This window comes from Ochotona princeps, chromosome 24 (assembly GCF_030435755.1).
Source record: "Ochotona princeps isolate mOchPri1 chromosome 24, mOchPri1.hap1, whole genome shotgun sequence".
In the NCBI taxonomy this organism is placed as follows: domain Eukaryota; kingdom Metazoa; phylum Chordata; class Mammalia; order Lagomorpha; family Ochotonidae; genus Ochotona; species Ochotona princeps.
Window position 1 is genome coordinate 5,062,908 of NC_080855.1, and position 19,298 is coordinate 5,082,205.

Sequence of the window (19,298 nt, forward strand, 5' to 3'; positions counted from 1 at the left end):
GGTACAGGCTCCCCACCCCTGCCCTCACCAGCCCAGCTACCTAAGGTACAGGCTCCCCACCCCTGCCCTCACCAGCCCAGCCGGGAGCCCGCCTCACCCCTGCCCTCACCAGCCCAGCTACCTAAGGTACAGGCTCCCCACCCCTGCCCTCACCAGCCCAGCTACCTAAGGTACAGGCTCCTCACCAGCCCAGCCGGGAGCCCGCCTCAACCCTGCCCTCACCAGCCCAGCTACCCAAGGTACAGGCTCCCCACTCCTGCCCTCACCAGCCCAGCTACCTAAGGTGCAGGCTCCCCACCCCTGCCCTCACCAGCCCAGCCGGGAGCCCGCCTCACCCCTGCCCTCACCAGCCCAGCTACCTAAGGTACAGGCTCCCCACCCCTGCCCTCACCAGCCCAGCCGGGAGCCCGCCTCACCCCTGCCCTCACCAGCCCAGCTACCTAAGGTACAGGCTCCCCACCCCCGCCCTCACCAGCCCAGCCGGGAGCCCGCCTCACCCCGGCCCCTCTCCGCCCATACCGATTTCAGAGCTGTGGACTTGATCCGCCGTGGGGGAAAGAAGATGCGGTTTCTGGTTGCCAAGTCAGATGCAGAAACCGCCAGGAAAATCCGCTTCCGCACACCCCCTCCCTAGGGGTCTGGGAGGTCCCCCCAGTCCAGATGGACAGCACTCCTATCGTGTATCTCGGCCAGTGCCCCCTCCCCAGGTGGACAGCACGCCCTGTGTGTACCGTATTTATATGCAGACAGCACTGGCTGGCAACACCTGCTACACAGATATATATAAAGACTTTATTGCACAAGTTCGGGAAATAAACCATGTTTCCTACTCTTGCCATGGGTGCAGTGGGGCTAGCCAGTAGGACTATCCTGATGGGGCACGGGACCCCTCACCCGGGCAGGAGGCTGGCCTGCTTTTCCACCAGCCGGCTGGCAGTGCGCAGGGCCAGAGGCAGGGCCATGTGGGTGTCACGGTGGTAGCGCGGCTGGCACACCTCTGCACTGGGTGTGAGCACGAACTGGGCCACACTGGGCATCCTCAGCAGGTTCAGCAGCTCCATGGCCCGCGTGCGCACTGCCTCCGCTTCCTTCCCGTGTGCGGGGCCAGGGGCCCAGCTCCTCAGCTTCGACAGGAACAGAGACACCCTGGAAAGCGCAGCAGCCCCGTCAGCCGTGGCCCGGGCGTGCCACCCCGACGTCTCTTCCTCTCCCCTTCCCAAGTGGTACCTGGGGATCAGGTCCTGGCTGCGGGAGGCCAGCTTGGTGAGCGTGGTCATGAGCGACGTGATGACCTGGGGCGGCCATGTGGGGTCGCTGGCCGAGGGCCGCAACTGTGTGACCTCGAATAGCAGCGCCTCCAGGGCCTCGAAGAACCTGTTGATCTGTTCCACGGTGCAGCGCTGGTCACAGGCCACCGACAGGTACTCGCCAACAGCCCATACCTAGGGCCAGTGAGGCGGCTGAGCCCAGGCCAGTGCCATCTGGGCAGCCCCGGGTAGGGGGCAGGGGGCCCTTACCACGCAGGTGAAGAGGCTGGCCTTGCTGCTCACGCTGCTCACACTGCCCACCAAGTCCAGGAGTTCCCGGGCCAGCTCCACCACCAGGGAGGGTTTCAGCCGGCACAGCGCCAGGAACTGGACACTCAGTATCCTGCCGTGAGGCCACGACGCTCTCCTGAGACCCTCAAGGAAGTGGGATAATCCCGCAAGGGACCCTCACCCCCAGAGAGCAGGCAGGGAACCCACCTGTGCACACGGGCCTCAAACCCTGGCACCTGGAACAGCGAGTCGCTCCGGTCCAGCAGTAGCAGTGCCAGCTGGTTGGCCAGGGCCCCGTCAGCGAACTGGGGGTCGGGAGGGACAGGCTCAGGCCTGGCCAGCAGGGCCCCTGTAGTGCTCCCAGCACTGCCACCGGCTCACCTGGGTCACAGCCGAGAAGAAGGCTTCAAGCAGGGTGGGCACGGCCTCGGCACACTGGACCACCCGGGCGCAGCTGGCCATGGGCTGCAGTGGCTGGTACAGCGGGCTCAGCCTGGGAAGGGCAATATGGCCACTAAATGTCCAGCCACTGCCCACATGGGTGCCATAGGAGTTGACAAATCTGCCCACTCCACCCATCTACTCCACCCTCCAACCACTCCACCCCCACAGCCCAGATGCTGGTCATGAAGCCCTGCCCACGGCCCCTTGCTACCCACACGGCAGCCCAGCTGGCTAAGTGCCTACCTCTCCACGGAGCCCCTGGCCTCGGCACGCAGCAGGTACTGGAAGAGAGGCTGCAGCTGTGGGTCCTGGAAGGCCTCCAGGCAGCTGGGGTTCCTGAAGGAAGTGTCCCACGGCGGTCTCTCAGGAGGGGCTGGCAGCGACCTGTGCACAGGCCTGAGGCTCAAGGCCTGTCCACGCTGACGGGCCCTGCTGGCCCGGAGGGACGCCAGGGCAGGAGAGGCAAGGGGGCCCACCGGAGCTGCAGGTCCAGGGCTGCGGCGAGGCATGGCAGGTCCAGCAGTGCGTGCAGCAGCTCCACAGCCGAGCCAGCATCCACCAGTGCCGGGATCAGCGCCACGAAGTCCATGGTGAGGGCTGGGCTGTTCCAGGCCAGGAACTGCAGGGACAAGCACGGTGGCTCAGGCTCACAGGCTGGCCGGCCCCTCGGGTGACGTCTGCCTTGTCCCTCCCCACTGCCCCCTGCATGCGCCGCTGGCTGAGGCCCAATTCTGCTTTGGCAGCCACTGGCATGCCAAGCAGCCAGAAAGCACCACCTCCTGCCCGTCTCTGGACAAGGACAGTGTGTCCAGCCTGGCTTCAAAGGGCACATGCCAAGGGGCGCACACAACAGGGCCGCAGTCTGGCTGGACGAGGGTGGCATGGCACGCGGCTGCCCTGGGAGACCCCCTACCCCTGAAGCTGCATCTCAGGCTGGGACCAGCAAACTTGCCTTGAGGAGGTTGGGGAAGCCCCGAGGGAGGATGCCAAGTGGGCCGGCCAGCAGGTGTAGGTTGTCCCGGCAGAACTGGACAAACTCCAGGGCCAGTACAGGGCTGTGGAAGAGCTCCGCAGGGACACGGGTGAACAGGTGCTGGTAGGCAGCCTCGGCGTCCACTGCGGCCGCCTCCCCTGTGGAGCACCCACGTCAGAGCCGGGGGCCAGTGAGGCCACCTGCCATCCTCTGGCACCCACGGGCTCACCGTGGTTCAGGAAGAACTGGGCCAGGGGCAGCAGTGCCCGCACGCAGGTCGGGTCCGTGCTCAGGCGCGCAGGCAGTGTCTTCAGGCAGGCCAGCGTGCGGTACAGGAAGGAGGGGTCCTGGAGGCACAGCAGGTCCAGCACCAGCACAGCCTCCACCAGGCACTGCGGGGACAGCGAGGCGGTCAGCCCAGCCCTGGCCGTCGCTGCCCGGCCCCATCCCCTCCCCACCGGCCACTCACGGCTCTCTGCAGCTCCGCATCCGCCTTCCTCAGGGCTCCTGGGAGGGACAGGGTCACCTGAGATGAGCCCCAGGGCCCTGGCCCACCCCTTGCTACAGCCAGGAGTCCAGCCCAGGGGAGGCCGCGGACTCACGCCGGCTGCTCTGCTCGATGAGGCGCTGGCAGTACTCGAAGGCCACTTCCCTCAGCCGCTCCCGGGGGGGCAGCAGGTGGCTGGCCGTGGAAGCAGCCGACAGCACGGATAGGGTGGAGCCCTCCAGCTCCGACTTGTCATCTGTGGGAGGCGGGTAGGCAGGAGGGAGAGCGCTCGGCCCCAGACCAGCCCTGCTGGACAGCTGGCCCAGCCCCGGTGCGTGCACGCATGCTGAGTGAAGGAGCCCGGGGCCCTGGCGGCTGCGCACACCGTTAAGTGCACGCATGCGGTCTGCATCTCTGCGCATTGCTGACCGTGGCCACGGGCTGCTCCGCCCGCCCCTGCTGCACACCTGTGTCGGCGCCGCCCCGGCCTCTGGGGCTGCCATGCAGCAGCCAGGCCCGCAGCATGGAAAATGCCTGCATGTTCAGCCACTGATCCTCCGTGTAGCGCTGGCCTGTGGACAGCACCGTGAAGAAGTCTCCAGCCACTGCCCCGTCCACTTCGGTAATGGGGCCTGGCTGTGGGAGGGGGAACGTGGGCTGTGAGCTTGGGACCCCCCGCCTCCGGGAGCCTAGGTGAGGGCAGTGCAGGGGAACAGGGTGCAGGAGGCTTCCCAGGCTCACCTGCCGAGCCCGGGGCGCGGAGAAGAAGCCCCCGGTGCGGGGCAACCCTTGGTGGACGCTGGCGTGGCGCAGCCACTCGAGCAGCCTCTTGCTGAGCAGGCTGGTGTGCTCTGCAGGGGGGAGACCAGAGGAAGGCCAGGGCAGAGAGGCCAGCCCCACAGGCCCCGGGGGGAGGGGAGGGCGGCAGCCCCCACAGCCCCTGGTTCGGTGGGCACCTACCTTCCTGGAGAGAGCCAGGGCTGAGGCTGATGGCCCTGGCTAGGACTGGGAGGAGGTGCCGCAGGCCGGGCCCCTCGGGCTGCCGGCTCTCAAGGACTCCGCAGATGTGCCGGCCCACGCTGCTGATTCTGCCCTTGTCCCTCTGCAAGCACAGGAGGGAGCGGGGCTGCAGCGAGCCCTTCCTGAGCCCCTAGCTCCCAGGGTCCCATCAAGCCTGGGCTGCACACACCACAGCCGAGCACGGAGCTGGCATAGCCTGCCCAGCCCCACGGGGCCACACGTGTGTACAGCACTTACATCAGAGCGGTGGCCTGGGGCTAGACCCCCCTGCAGCCTGAGCCAGCCCCAGGTCCAGGCCTGACGGTCCTGCTAAGGTGCCTGGGGGTGGCGGGTGGTGACTCAAGCACTGGGGCCCCTGACACTCACGGGAGCCGGGACCGGGGTCCCGCTCCCACTGTTGCAGCCATTCGAAGAGGAGAGTGGCTGAGTGGAGGAGATCCTGGTCTCCTGTCATTCAAAATCAAACTCAGGATTGGTGCTGTGGTGTAGCACGCTAACCCTCAGCTCATTGTTCAGGCATCCCATATGGGTGTCAGTTCAAGTCCTGGCTGTCCACTTCCAAACCAGCTGCTTACCCACCTGGGAAAGCAGCAGGAAATGGCCCTAGCGCTTGGGGCACTGCGAGCATATGGGAGCCTTAGAAGCAGGTCCTGACTGGGCGACCCAGCTGACTGTCGCGGCCATTTGGGGAAGTGAGCCAGTGGAGGATCTTCACCTCTCCTCTCTGTAAATCTGCCTTTCCAATAAAAATAAGTTACTTAAGTTCAGGGGAAATGTATATTACAACAAACAGCAACAGAAATCCCTAAACTAATATTTTTATTTGCAAATATCAGTAGTTAGAGCAAGTGCTCCCCCCTGCTGGCTCACTCCTTAAATGGCTTCTAAGGGTCTGACGTGGCAGCCTAGTGGCTAAAGTCTTCACCTTGCACATGCCGGGATCCCATGTGGGCACCGGTTCTAATCCCGGCAGCCCCACTTTCCTTCTAGCTCCCTGCTTGTGGCCTGGGAAAGCAGTTGGGGACGGCCCAAAGCCTTGGGACCCTGCACCTGTGTGGAACCAAAACAGGTTCCTGGCTCCTGGCTCAGGCTCAGCTCCAGCGACTGTGGCCGCCTGGGGAATGAATCAAAGAACGGAAGATCTTTCTGTCTCCTCCTCTCTGTATATCTGATTTTCCAATTAAAAAAAAAAAAACACACGCCTCTCAACTCCAGCTGGGGTTTCATGTGGTGGCGTCACTGCTAACGCCCGGAAGCCAGGGTGCACAGCTGGGACTCTGACCCCAGCGTTGTAACGTGAGGCGCCCATGGCGTCAGGGCAGGGCCTTGGACACGTGCGTCCCAGGCCTCCCCGTGGGTTGCCATGGCAAGGCCGTCCTGTTCTGAGCAGCACCATTGACAGGACAGTGCATCATGGATGTCCCCGCTGGATGCACACTGCACCACGGGCATCTCAGGGCACGAAGCCCACTCTGACCACTCGGACGTCCACTTGAAGCCCACGGAGAGGGCTGCTGCTCAGTTATGGTCATTGCACCATGCAAGCAGCCCGGGCCCCCAGGTGCAGGGGGAGGGCTGGCAGGGCTCTGCCACTCCAGGTGTACTGCAGTGTGCAACAATGAGGCCGGGCGGGCACGGCCAGCAGCACGGGGGCAGGACAGCCACCCACGCAGGCCCAGCACGTTACCTGCGCCAGGAGGACAGAAGCCATGAGGCTCAGTTGCCGGGGACTCTGGGCGCGCTCACAGGACAGGCTGAGGCTCGCGCAAGGCGACATCTCGCGCAGGATGGCGGCGCACAGGACCTGGATCTGCTCGGGACCCGTGGGCGAGCACAGTGTGCCCTGCAGCAGGTCCATGCACGACTGGTCCAGCCTGCAGGGAAGGTCCAGGCTGCCGTGACATTTCTGCGGTCACCAACACAGAGTCCGGCCCCGGCGTGGTTTGGGCCGTCACACTCACCTCCGGTCATACTTGGTGGCCGAGGTGATGAGAAAGAGCCTCTGCAGTGCGTCGGTGGCCTCAGGCCCCGGGTCCTCTGCCTGCAGCAGCTGGGTGACCCGGGAGCAGAACCGGCCCAGCTCCTTGTGCTCGAGCTCCCTGGGCACAGAGGAGGGCGCTGACACCACGCAGCAAGCCTCCAATTAGGCTTCCCCTCCCCGGGTGACCCTGCCCCACTTCACACGCCCTGGCTCTGTTATCCCAGGAACACACGTCAACTATCCTTACTGGCGTAGAGCAGGAACGGGACTACTAAAACACGGGGGGCGGGTGTCAGCAAGCAATGGGAAGCAGCCCCTTTTAGGCGGCCACAGTTTCTGCTAAGATGAAGTCGCTGCTGAGCCGGTGCTGGCGCCGTGAGCCCATGGCCAGTGCACACCCTAACCCAAGTTCACTGCCCGCACTTGTCACAGGCACGTCCAAAGCCCAAGTGCACCCACAGTGGGCAGCTCCCCAGGCCCCACTTCTGCTGGGCGCAAGGGGCACAGGAGTGTGGCAACCCCGAGCCAGACTTCTGGACGCAGAGACCCGGGGCCTAAGGAGGGTCCAGGGTGGGGGCGCCTCCTGCCACTTCTTCAAAGGCCGCTGGGCACAGCCCAGGAAACCCCCCTGGCCTTCACTTCTTCACTGAAGCCGGCCACGGCTGCACCCAATCCCCCAGGACGAGGCCAGCCCACCGCAGCCTCTGGGGGACGCTCCCATCCTGCAGACCCTGTCCCAGACTCGGGAAGCAGCCCAGCCGCTAGCCACGGCCCCTCGCTGCTCTCCAGCCCTCGGGCCACCTCTCCGCCTTCTGCCCGGGCTCAGCCCCCGGTCGGAGCGGAACAAAGCAGCCGTGAGGCCCCGGTGGGGACCGTGCCGCCCCGGAAGGCTGGTGCCGCCCCCACCTCGGCGCCCGCCCCGCAGCCTGGCCCACGCGCCTGGCCTCCGGTCTCCGCTTCCCCCACGGTGGCCGGTGACCGGGCTGTGCGGCAGCCGCTCGCCCTCCCCAGCGGGGCCGCGCTCCCCGCACCTGGCTTGCTGCAGCAGACCCTCCGCGGCCGCCGAGAGCATCCCTCCGCCGGCGCCCGGCCGCTTCCGGGCTGTGTCACGTGAGCGGCCCTCCGGGGTCCGACGGCGGCTTCCGGGCCGCTACCCGGGCGCCGTCACGCGGGGAGGGCGGGCCGAACCGCCGGCCAATGGACTTCGGCGCAGGGCGGGGTCTTAGGGACATGGGGCGTGGCCTTGGGGCGGGACGGGCCTTAGGGACGCGGGGCGGGGTCTTGGGGGGGCGGGACGGGCATTAGAGACGCGGGGCGTGCCCTTAGGGCGGGTCTTAGGGACGGGGGCGTGGCCGCTGGGGCGTAGCCTTAAGGACGCTGGGCAGGGCTCGGGGCGGGTCTTAGGGGCGTGGGCGTGGATCGGGGCGTGGCCTCAAGGACGCGGGGCGGGGCCTTGGGCACGCGACCCGGGTGGGAGGGTTTGCAGATCTTCCGGCGGGAACCGGCGGCGTCCCGGTGGCCGTGTTTTCGGCCCCGCTCGGTCGTGCGCCTGGTCGCCGGAGGAGGGTCCTCCAGGAACCCCGGCCCCGCCATCCCACGCTCGGGGACAGCCAGAGGAGGGCCGCCCACCGGGCAGGCGGCCGGGCCGCCACCTGTCGGAACCCTGACACGCAGCAGGTGCAGGAACTCCGCGGGATGTAAGCGTGGCCCCTCGCAGCTCTGTCTCTCCAGGGTTCACTGATAGCTCACATTCCCTTAGAGCCAAGCTGGCCGCCAGCAATTCCAGGCACCAGACCTCCCCACCCCGCGGTACTACCAAGGACACTGTCCGACTTGTTCCATACCGGATGGGTGCTGTGGTGGAGCAGTTAAAGGCGTGCCATTCGAGCGCCGGTCTGTGCTCGGGTTGCTCCACGTCTGATCCAACCTCCTGCTTAAGGCCCGGGAAGGCAACAGTGCATGGCCCAAGGCCCAGGGCCCCGCACCCCTGTCTGGGGCGGGCCCGACCTCAGACAGGACCCAGCTGTGGCCGGGGCAGTCATTAGGGGAGTGAACCAGTGGATGGGAGACCGTCTTTCTCTTTGCCTTTCAATTAATAAGTAAATCTTTAATCTTGCACGGGAAGTTTAATTGGCTTGCTGTGCCACAATGCCCGCGCCCGCCTGATCTTCCATCCCTCGCAGCCTTGATGGGCTGTCCCGCTGCCCATGCCCACAGCCAGGCTCTGGGTGCAGACGTCTGAGCGCCGGGCACACCCGCAGGACCCAGACGCCAGGTTGGTGAGGCAGGCAGTTGGTGGCTCTGTGGGAGCCCTGAGCCATGCGCAGGGCCCGCCCAGCACACCCATGGGGCAGCAAAGCTGAGACACACAGCAGGGACTCCATGCGAGGCAGTACCCATTTGGCGCGGCCAGGCTGCCTTGGGGCAGGAGGCCATGTTGGAGGGGCAGGCAGGAGTGGTCGCCTGCCCTGGGTCACCAGGTCCACCCACTCCAAAGGGACCACTGGAGCCTCGGGGGAGGGGGGCTACTTCATAGATCATTTTATTTCTGGTTATGGAGAAAAATGCTATGAGGAGAAACAAAATTTCCCCATCCACATCCAACAACAGATAAAACAGTTACAACAAATGAAAAAAAAAACTCAAAAAGGCAGAAATTCTTTGTAATAGCTTTAAAACATTAACGTCTGATACAATTAGAAATCATATTCAGATCTCAAACATGTTTAAAAAAAGGTATGGCTCCTTATAAAAACAGAACACTATACCCCACTGAATACAAGAAGGCTTCGGCCCCAGGGCCGGCCCATCCTCAGGCGCCCACGTGGGCCCTGCCCCGGGCTGCCAGCCTCCAGACTAAAGCGCCCGCCTGGCAGCACGGTGCCCACCATGTAAAGCGCTGGGTACTGGACATATTGCGAAAATACTTGAGTCACTGTAGAAGAGACATGCTCACCCACTTCCTTGTGTGTGCACACACACCCACACACACCTGGGATTCATTTTTACAACACAATCGATGCTCAGGTAAGGAAAACGCTCCCTCCCCATCCTCCACCCTGCAGCCTGCGTGGGCTGTCCGCAGTGAAGCCAGCTGCCCACGGGCGGCAGGGACAGGAGTAAGACCCAACCAAAAACACAAGTTTCCTTTTGGATGCCTGTATCTGTCTGGGTTGAAGAATCAGCACGCACGGTGGCTGCTGAGCCAGCAGGCTCACCTGTCAGTCTGTCACTGGGGCCGGGCAGCAGGAGGTGAAAGACCTGGAGGTTCCCACGGCTCCGGCTCCGGGGAGGTGGCTGAAAGCGAGGCTGCTGCTGGGCACAGCAGGATCCCCATGTGGAAGCACGCTGAGCACTCGCCCAGCCCAGCACGTGGGGAGGCAGAGGGGACTACTGTCCCGCCCAGCAGGTGTGCCCAGGAGTGCAGCAGTGCAGCCAAGGCGGTGCCCCCTCGGCCCCCTCAGGAAGGGAGCAGTGACTTCTGGCGCAGGCTTTCCCCCTGCAGTCTGCGCAAGGGTCTATCTGTAAGTCCCGGCAGAGGAACTGGTGCTTTACAGCAGCTGGGCCTGCAGGGATGGGGGCGAGCAGCGAGCAGCTGGGGGCAGGACGGCATCTCCGGATGCACCCAGCCCCAAGGCGCCCGGCAGGTCACTGGGGGTAGCAGCTTTTGGTACTGGAGGAAAATGCCAAGTCCTGCCTGGGGCCCGGGACATGCCAGGGGTGGCGGGAGTTGTGCCCTGCCTCACTTCCTGTACCTGCAAAGCTGGGTCCTCCCCTGAGCAGGAAGTGCGCTCCCAGGCCCCGGGCTGGCACAGGGCACCTGACCCCACCGCCCTGGTGGTCAGCAGTGCTCGGTCCTCGTGCTGCAGTGCAGAGTGAAACTGCAAGGTCCGTTTACGTGGATGCGAAACAATCCTGCAGGCTACGCCAAGTCCTTCCAGGGCTCCGGGAGGCATGTTCCCAGGAGGCCATGCAGAGACGCTGCTGCACCGGACACTTAACTCTTCTCCCACTGCCCGCCAACCCTGAATGCCCGTGTGCCCAGAGGGGCCCTGGTGGATGCTGGGCCCCTGGCTAGTCCCAGGCCAAGCTCCTGCGCAAGCAGGCGTGCGACAGACACAACCTGGCTGAACTGTAAGCCCCGAGAAGCCCATTTGCCCAGGGAGGTGCGGGCAGCCTGAGCCGAGCCCCAGGGCAGAAGCTGCTCTGTACCCCACCCCTGGGCAGCCCCAGGCCTCGCTGTTCCCCTGCTGCTCCACTCCTGCACCTGGCGGGAGCCCCTCCCATCAGCCTCAGAGTGGAGGCCAGGACGCCCCCAAAGCCCAGGAAAGACCTAGACGTCGGCCAGGACAGCTCCTCAAGGACGGGAGCAGGCGGGGCTTTGCCTAACCCGGCTGCATGGGCCAGCACAGTGCATTCCTACACGCTACACAGAAGAGGGTCCTGGAGGCGCCAGGGACAGGGGCTGTGGGCGGTCCACCCAGCTCCCTGCACCTGCTCGCGGAGAGGGCTGTGCGGATGGCGCCCCCCAAGGCATCTCTGCGGCTTTCCCAGCACGGGTCAGAGACCGCGTCCCTTCCAGCTGCTGTCCACGGGCAAACGTCTCAGCTCCCATCTTCCGGTTCTCACATGTCTTCACACAGACCCGGCCGGCTGGGCACCGGCGGAGGTGGTTTCCTTCCCGCTGACCAACCCAGGGCCCTGGCGCTGGAGGCTGGAGCAACACTTCCCGCTGCACGGAGCCGCCCCGACCTCCCTTGCCACGTGGGAGGCCGCCCGTGTCCTCAGGGTTGATTCCGAGTGGCTGCACCTGCCGACCCGTCTACAGAAGGAAACCTCAGACACCTGACCCTGACGTCGCTTCAAGGTTTAGATCGAGCCTGTATTCCGCGTCCAAGCCAAACCAGACCTCTCCCCACCCCCAACGAACGCAATGCCTTCTCGGCTGCTCTTGGGGAGACGTGGGCCGCCTGCGGTGTGACAGTCCCGGCCTCTGGGGCCGCCCCTTGTCTTCCTCCTCGTCCACATCACAGCGCGGTTCCATCCTGTCCTCAGGGTCCAGGCGGCCGCCCTCTCCACAGCTGGCCCGGGCCCAGAGTGAGGTGGCGCCAGGGCAGAGGGAGACAGAGCAAAGAATCCCAGGGCACACGGTCAAGGTCTGAACGCGTTTATGTGTTTGTCGGAACCACGGGAGGACGGGCGGGGGCGGGCAGGGCTGGTGTGCCGGGCCGGGTGGCCAGCTGTCGGTGTGGCCTGGGCCGCAGGTGGGCAGCAGCCGAGCCTTCTCCTCCGTCCCTGTACAGCCGTTCGTAGGGTCGGGCTGGCCTGAGTCCCACTCCTCGGGCTGTGCTGTCACTCGCCAGTGCTGGGGCCCGAGGGGCTGGCGGCCGTGCTGCCCCCTGCCTGGGTGCCCACAGTTCCACTGGGCTCCTCCACCCGGGACCTCTTGACCTCAGGCTCCCCGGTGGGAGAGGCAGAGGTGCTGGTGCTGGTGCTGGTGGCCGGGGTGCTGGTGGCCGTGACGGCGGCCGTGCCGGCGGCCGTGCCCGCTGCTGCCGGCTCCTCGGGCCCCACCTCGCACACCCGGGTCACCACCACTGGCGTGGACGAACTCGCCTGAGCCGCGAGCAGCTGCAGAGGGCTGGTAAGGGCTGCAAGGAGATGGGAGAGGTTATTCCAGGGGCCCATGTGGCCACACAGGAGCCCGGGGGCCTGGCACCTGCCAGGCCCAGCTGCGGGCTGGCTCCAGCCTGGGTCTTCCCCCTCTCTGCACCCCTTGCCAGGCAGCCCCACCCGGCACCCAGGGGCTCACCTTCCACCCTTTCACACGTTGCCCCTGGGAGGCAACCCTGAGCCCCTCCGTGTGGTCCCCACCCCTGGCCTAGGCGTATCAGCAGGACCGCAGTCTCGGCGGGGCTGGCGCAGCAGGAAGTGGCTGGGCTCACCGTAAGCGCTGCTGCCTAAGCTGCTGGGCACGGCGTGCTTCCCATTCTGAGTGACGGCGCGGACAGGAAGGTGGTGCTGCCCGATGGTCACGGGGGTGGCCGGCTGCAGGATGGTGACCGTGTGTCCAGGAACCCCGGGCGCCATCTGGCTGGCCACCGTCTGGATGACCCGGCTAGCCGCAGGGATTGTGGCAAACGCAATGGTGGGTTTTTCTTCCAAGCCTGTGGGGACCCAGTGCGTCAGAACCACACAGTGGAGCCCCACGTCAGGGCACCCATCGCCCTGGCCTGGGCAGACGGGCTCTCAGAAGGGAAGTCTGGGGCCTGGGCTGTGGTGTAGCAGGTAAAGCCACCACCTGCGACACCAGCTCCAGCTCTCTGCAGTGTAAGATGGTCCGAGCCCCCGGGCCCTGCACCCAGGTGGGACACCCGGAGTCGCCCGCTCCTGGCTTTGAGCCGGCCCAGCCAGCCACTGTGGTGATGTGGGGAGTGACCCAGCAGATGAAGATCTCTCTCTCTCTCTGTAACTCTGCCTTTCAAATGAATACATCTTTTTGAAAAAGGAAAATCCCACAGGAGACGGGTTCTGAGGAAACAGCGGCGAGCAGGGCCCTGTGAGAGAGCATTCTGGAAACTAACAAATAACTAAATTAAAAAAACAAACCCTCAGGACTGGGCCACTCCAGACACCGGGCAAGGACAGTGGCAGCATGGCAACAGCTTATAGGGCCAGGTGCCGGCCTCCCCAAGGGGGCAGGGCTGCTGGGCCCGCCCATCCCAGGCTCAGGGCTCCCTGGGGAACCCCAGATCTTTCCACACCCAGAGAGGCCACAACAATTTTACACAGGACGCCCCAGCCCAGTTCAGCGTCCTCCAGGGGCCAGCAGGACAGAGAGGAGAATGGTGAGGCCCCCGCCCCTCTTCCGCCAGCCGGCCGGGTCCTGGGTTTCATTCCTGCGTGTCAAGTTACCTCTGGCTTCACCGCCCAGGTCCAGCACGGTGGTGCCTGGCGTGTCGTGGGGGCCGCTGGTAGAGCCCTGGCTGGCCAGGATGTAACCATTGGCAGAGCTGGCGGCAGTGGTGACCACCCTGACCATGGTGACCGTGGGGGCCTGCTGCACCACGTGGATTGCGTGGCCCGAGGGCTGCTGCGAGGCCACCAGGGAGGCTGGCATATAGGCCACAGGTTTGGCCACCAGGTTGGACGGGCGGGGGGGCACGGCCATGACCACTGGCTGGGCGCTGACGGGGGATCCTGGGGGAGACAGAGAGTGAGTGTGAGGCCAGCCCCCGGCCCTCCCCGCCACCACCCCAGGAGGACCCGGCCTCCCTTACCGGGTGCGCTCTGGGAATAGCGGTACTCAGGGACGGAGGCTGACTTCGACCCAAGGTCAGGGTCGTGCGGGACGGGTGAGCCCTCCCGAGACAGGCACTCTGGCGTCTGCAGGCCACTGGAACGAGGGGACATGAGCCCGGGGTGTGTGGGCGAGGCCGGAGCACTCCTGGAGAGGAAGGGAGGCAGAGGGGAGTGAGGTGAGTCACCAGGCTGAGCGATGAGCGGCCCAGCATTCGACCACCGGGGTTATGCGGGGAAGTGATGGACAGTGCCAGCCATGTCCCCAAGGCGCCCTGCTCCGTGGCCATCACCAGCGTGTCATGGGACCAATGGCCCAGCCCCTGGATTTATGATCCAGACCCCTGTAAATGCAGCCTCGCCCGGCACTGGGAAGTGGGCCAGGCAGGCAGGTGGCTGTGACTAGGTACTGGTGGAGTCCTGGGCAATCACCCCAGCAGCTCCACTGCCAGCAGAGGGCGCTGTGGGCCGCCTCTCCACACTCCCTCCCCAGCATGGGCCCTGGGTGAGCAGGAAGGGCAGGGGGCACATCACGGGTGCCCTTGGAACTTCTCCGCCAGCAGCTCACTCACCTGCTCCCTGCGCTGGCCTACAGACTGACATTCGTAGGCCCCATCCTGCCCTGACCTCCACTGGGGACCACATACCTGGAGGACAGGGGCCCGAAGGGGGTGCGGAAGCAGGACACGCCCCGCTGCCGCCGCTTCCGGAACGCCTGCTCCACCAGCTTGGCCTCGGAGGCCGGGTCGATCCGCCAGAAAGAGCCCTTGCCTGGCTCCTCCTGGGAGCGGGGCACCTTGATGAAGTAGCGGTTCAGCGAGAGGTTGTGGCGGATGGAATTCTGCGGGGACACAGGGGTCAGCCAGCCCGGCCTGGGGCGTTCCTGCCAGGCTCCTGCCCCGCCGGCCCAGGGGCGAGCTCACCTGCCAGCCCTTGTCGGCAGTCCGGTAGTACGGGTAGTGTTTGGTGATGTGCGCATAGATGCCGCTCAGCGTGAGCTGCCTGTCCTGCGCTGAGGAGATGGCCTGCACGATCAGCTGTGCGTACGAGTAGGGCGGCTTCGACTCGTCCTGCGGACATGGGGACCAGGCTCAGGCCGGCCCAGGGGCTCATGCCAGCAGCCCCCGCCAGAGGCAGCTGCCTGCCAGCGGCTCGTGCCAAGGCCAGCAACGGCCACTGTGGCCTCATGGGAGGCGAGAACCAGATTGTCACCACAACTTAAGGCAGCCATTTCTCACTTCCTTAGCAGGTAAACTTTTTGAGTTTTCCGGTGGAGATGGACAGACATGAGGTTCCAAGGAAAATGTGTTCTCTTCCAATTCCAACATGAAACCTCGCCCTCCCACCCCCGTCAGGAGCGGCCGTGCCCGGATTCCCCCCGGTGCCTGGACGCGGTCAGACCTTGGGGCTGTCTCCTCCGGACGTGTCTGCCTGCTGCTCCGAGGCGGCCTTCGCAGCAAACTCAGCGGCCAGCTGCAGGTCCGAGGTAACATTCTGGACGAAGCGGTAGCCAGAGGACCCTGCTCCGCGCGGGCTGGCTGGGCAGGAGTTGGGGACACTGAGGGAAAAGGACACGAGTAAGTTCATGGTCACTGACAGGAGGGTTCCGCTCTTGCAGCGTGGCAGCCATGCAGCAGGGAGACGCCCATTGGGCTGCTGGTGCCCAGACGTCCACACGGGGGTGCTCTGAATAAGGCTCAGATCCAGGGCTGCTTGCTGCAGACAGCCCGATGCTAGCCTGCGCCTATCCTGCAGGGGTCCATAGCTGGGGTCCATAGCCGGGGCGCACAGCCGGGTCCCGTGCCCTTGAGCTGAGAGGGGCTGCCGCTCCTGCCCCCAACACACACCACGCCTCTGGGGCTTAGGGCTGCATTCCAGTGGCTGGCTGCTAAGCCCTAGGCCTTGAGACTGGCTTTGGTTATCAAACCACATCCAAGTTTTCCCCTGAGCTTCTAATCCAGAGACCCATAGAAGATCAGTGCAGGGGTCCAGGTGGAAAGCACTCTGGAGGCGTCCCCCGCTGTGTGGGCACATGCCAGCACGCGTGTGAACTCACTCCCCTGGTTCAAGCTTGCTTCTCAGGTGGCCCGAGGCACCCTTCCCTGTCCTAACACCTGGGCACAGAGCAAGCAGCAAGTGAGACACCAGGGCCTGACTAGGAGGAAGCCGGCAGCCCCAGCTGACCACAGGGACTAGGGGCCAGGCGTCGGCCTCCGTCCCCCGCAGGACCCCACCTGGCTAGACTGTGACCCACAACTGTTCCGGCCTGATGAGCCACAGACACAAGAGCCTTCCTGGGTCTCACTCAGTACCCCAATATAAGGCCCAAACTTACTAGGTGAGGTCAGGCAGGCACGGGGAGCCCCCTCAACAGCACCAGGCTTTCCAAACACACCTACTTGGGCACTAAGTGGAGCAGAGGGCGTACTATGGCTTTGAGTCTGCCCCTGCACGGGGCTCCCTTCACCCTGACCATACCCTAAGCTGCCACGCCACGTGTCCCTCGGAGCCCCAGCCATCGCCTGGCGTCAGGCTGGGCGGAGCTCATGGCTAGCGCCCAGTGAGAGTGCATCAGCATGCTGGCATGGGGAGGCCGCTCCAAGAGAAGAGGCCGCCATCCCCACACAGTGACAGTGCCACATGGAGGGACGGTAGAGGCGCAGCCAGGGCCAGCTCTCAACAGCTGTGCTGGCCCGCCCGCGGGGCGCTGGGAACCCAGGGCATCATGGCTTTGCTCACACAGCTCCCCAGGGAGCCCATTCAGCCACCCCCACTGTTGCCTGCAGCCAGGGCCATGCCCTGTATGGGCCAGGAGATAGGCCCCCTACGCCCCAGGGCTCAAGGGGCTCACTGGAGCATGTGTGTGTCTGGGGAGGGAGCGTATGTGAAAACTGCCCCAGCAATACAAGGTCCACCCTGGGCCTGAGCTGCACCCTCTGGCACACAGATGCACCCAAGGGCACCCCACTGTCCCCATTATGTGGGGTCCTGGATTTGGGGCCTGGCCAAGAAGTGGAGGCGCAACAATATGGCCTGTGAGTGTCGCGTGGAACCAGCACAGAACACAGGGGTGCGTGGGAGAGGACTTGCGTAGCACTGGCCCCTTACGCCCACCCTGGACAGAGGCGTCCCAAGCCAGGTGCTCCAAGCAGGCAGGTGTCCCTGGTGGCACAGGACCACCTGCCTAGCCCGGGACAGTCTTGGTCACATCTGCAGCCAGGCCGGCAGGCTGCCTCTGGGGACTGCACAGCCCAGCACTGGCTCCGGGACCACGGGGCCAGGGCCCTGGGAAGGAGTGCACAGCCAGCAGACAGAAACAGAGTCGGACCTGCCCAGGGCTCTCAGGTCCCCCGCCGCAGCCAGCCCCAGCTCCTGCCTCGTGCCTTCCAGGAGTACGGACCCAGGGAGACCTCTGGGGGCCAGCGCTCAGGACCCCCAGCAGGGGTACTCAAGCGTGGGGCACACTGAGGCCCCAAGACAACGGGGTCGCCAGCTGCAAGGCGGTGCAGATGAGTCAAAGCATGTGTGGGGAACAGGAAAAGGGGTGGGCGCATGTGGCACCGTGGGGAGAGCTGCTGTTGGCGATGCCTGGGCCTCCACCACCCACTGCCCACCAGCTGCCTGCCATGCACCCGGGAGGCGGCCGGGGCCACCCCTGTCACCTCGTGGGGGACCCGAGGGTGCTCCTGCCTGGCAGTCCTGGCTGATGTGGCATTGAGGGAGGCAGCCAGTGGGTGGAGGGTCTCTGTGTCTTTCAAACGACAAGAAAATGAAATCCAGCAAAGAAGGAAAGAAAGACCTCTCTAACTGCCTTTCCAAGAGAAAGTAAATCATTCAAGCTTCACTGAGGTGAACTGGTCCTGGCAGGCATTCTGCCAGCGGGGGCGCAGAGCGAGGCGGCGTCCTTCCTCCCCGACAGCCCGGGAGCTGCCGAGGGAGAGCCGAGGGGCCGGGGTGCACACCGAGTGTTCCCCGGGCAGCGGAGGGGCGCCGGCGGGAAAAGCCTTCCCGGAGAAGCTTCCAGACCGCGGCGGGCTCGCAGGGCTCGGTCTCAGCCCCACTCAGGCACGAACCGGTTTACGCCTTCCTGGAACACTCCTTTGTGAAGGAGACAAGGTCAGAGCGCACTTCCGCCAGCGCTCATTCATCTCAGGGGCGCGGCTCCTGCGCCTCCCTGCCCCTCCGGGAGGCCTCCGGGCCGGCCCACGGGAGGACAGCGCCGGCCCACGGGAGGACAGCGCCGGCCCACGGGAGCACAGCGCCGGCCCACGGGAGCACAGCGCCGGCCCACGGGAGCACAGCGCCGGCTTACAGGGCAGGCACACCCAATGAGGCAGGCGCCGGCCGTGGAAGGCGGGCCCCGGATGACACGGGGCGGGGCCGGGGCCAGAGGGAGGGCGGGGCCAGGCCCGGGAGGGAGGGCGGGGCCAGGCCCGGGAGGACCCGGGAGGCGGGGCCAGGCCCGGGAGGACCCGGGAGGCGGGGCCAGGCCCGGGAGGACCCGGGAGGCGGGGCCAGGCCCGGGAGGACCCGGGAGGCGGGGCCGCCTTGCAAGGCGGGGCAGAGCTGGCCCTGGAGGCCATGGTGTTTGTAAACACGTGGACCCCGCCCAGCCGCAGAAACTCAAACCGAGAGGCCAAACCTCAAAGCTCGCCTGAATTCCACAGAGCTCAGATAAGCGGATGTAAACAGACACTGAATTAAAGGCTCTAAGTCACACAGTCTGCAAACCACGTTGCTCAGGCAGCAGGACGGGCCTGTGGGCTGAGCCCTGTGTGTCCCTGTCGCGGGGCATGAGGGGGCACTCCTACAGGTGGGCCGCGTGGTCGCCTTCCGTAAGCCGCAGGCTGGGCTCCGGGCCCTGAGGCCCATTGCCGGCCCTGGCCCCGTGCCGGGGGCCTGTCCTGGTGTCCAGCAGCGTGAGGCCTTGTGCGCCCTGCAGTGAGCAGAACCTCTGCCCGGGCGACTTGGGGCTCAGAGATGTAAGCACGGGTAAGGGTTTTACTTCCTTGAGACACTTCACTCACAGTACATTCTCATCACTCACCCCTCCCTTCATGGCCAGCCCCTGGGACAACTACCCACGTGGTGTCCAGTCATCCTTGAGGCCACCTGTGGGCCAGGGTCTCCCACCATGTGGTGACCCACACCTGTTAACCCTCGACAGGTAGCTGGGTTCTGGACTGCCTCCAGGAACCAGGGCACCACTGGGTGGTCAGTGATGCCCTAGGGTGGGTGCTGAACCTTCTGGGTCACTTCCCACATGGACCTCAGAGTGCACCGGAATGCCCCCATCAGCTGGGGTAGGGGCAGTCAGCAGTGAGCTACGTGGGGGCCACATGTAGGATTAGCCTCAGGCCAGATGTCCAGGACCCCAGCCGGGTCGCAGGCTCCTGCCTGGCCATGCAGCCAGGTCACTGCCTCACATCTAAAGCCAGAAGGGGCAGTCGCTGTGTTGAGGGCTGGGCACACATCCACCTTCCCTCCAGTCACTAGAGTGGGCAGCTGCAGCAACCCAGCCCAGACGCCAGCCAGCCACAGGTCCAGCGCAGGGTC

The 19,298-nt window shown here is 65.3% G+C and overlaps 3 protein-coding genes across 3 annotated transcripts in view; 1 reads left to right on the top strand and 2 right to left on the bottom strand.

The window, feature by feature from the left end:
- The window catches only part of RADIL (Rap associating with DIL domain), a 60,425-nt gene extending 59,628 nt beyond the window's left edge, over positions 1-797 (top strand). The window contains exon 15 of the mRNA XM_004598141.2: positions 529-797. Coding sequence (XP_004598198.2) covers positions 529-634 — 106 coding nt within the window. The 3' untranslated portion in view covers positions 635-797. The remainder of the gene's footprint in view (positions 1-528) is intronic.
- Positions 798-876: 79 nt separating this feature from the next.
- On the bottom strand, positions 877-7,568 carry AP5Z1 (adaptor related protein complex 5 subunit zeta 1). Its single transcript, XM_004598121.2, has 17 exons — positions 7,475-7,568; positions 6,424-6,561; positions 6,150-6,336; positions 4,403-4,544; positions 4,184-4,293; positions 3,910-4,078; positions 3,558-3,698; positions 3,425-3,462; positions 3,185-3,347; positions 2,935-3,113; positions 2,459-2,601; positions 2,226-2,366; positions 1,920-2,031; positions 1,746-1,843; positions 1,518-1,650; positions 1,228-1,442; positions 877-1,146 (listed from the first exon to the last, which is right to left on the bottom strand). The coding sequence occupies exons 1-17, from the start codon at positions 7,513-7,515 to the stop codon at positions 891-893; spliced, it is 2,406 nt and encodes an 801-aa protein (XP_004598178.2). The 5' UTR covers positions 7,516-7,568; the 3' UTR covers positions 877-890.
- Positions 7,569-11,594: 4,026 nt separating this feature from the next.
- The window catches only part of FOXK1 (forkhead box K1), a 36,942-nt gene continuing 29,238 nt past the window's right edge, over positions 11,595-19,298 (bottom strand). Inside the window, exons 3-9 of the mRNA XM_012930617.2 lie at positions 15,144-15,300; positions 14,666-14,812; positions 14,390-14,583; positions 13,724-13,890; positions 13,359-13,643; positions 12,389-12,610; positions 11,595-12,094 (exon numbers count right to left, since the gene is read on the bottom strand). Of these exons, the coding sequence (XP_012786071.2) occupies positions 11,796-12,094; positions 12,389-12,610; positions 13,359-13,643; positions 13,724-13,890; positions 14,390-14,583; positions 14,666-14,812; positions 15,144-15,300 (1,471 nt within the window). The 3' untranslated portion in view covers positions 11,595-11,795. The remainder of the gene's footprint in view (positions 12,095-12,388; positions 12,611-13,358; positions 13,644-13,723; positions 13,891-14,389; positions 14,584-14,665; positions 14,813-15,143; positions 15,301-19,298) is intronic.

Excerpts from the sequence above, each read along its gene's own strand:
- AP5Z1 (XM_004598121.2), bottom strand. The coding sequence starts at position 7,515 with ATGCTCTCGGCGGCCGCGGAGGGTCTGCTGCAGCAAGCCAG. Across the intron at positions 6,562-7,474 it reads GGTCTGCTGCAGCAAGCCAG|GGAGCTCGAGCACAAGGAGC; the intron begins GTGCGGGGAGCG and ends CTCTGTGCCCAG. Across the intron at positions 1,443-1,517 it reads CCAGCCTCTTCACCTGCGTG|GTATGGGCTGTTGGCGAGTA; the intron begins GTAAGGGCCCCC and ends CACTGGCCCTAG.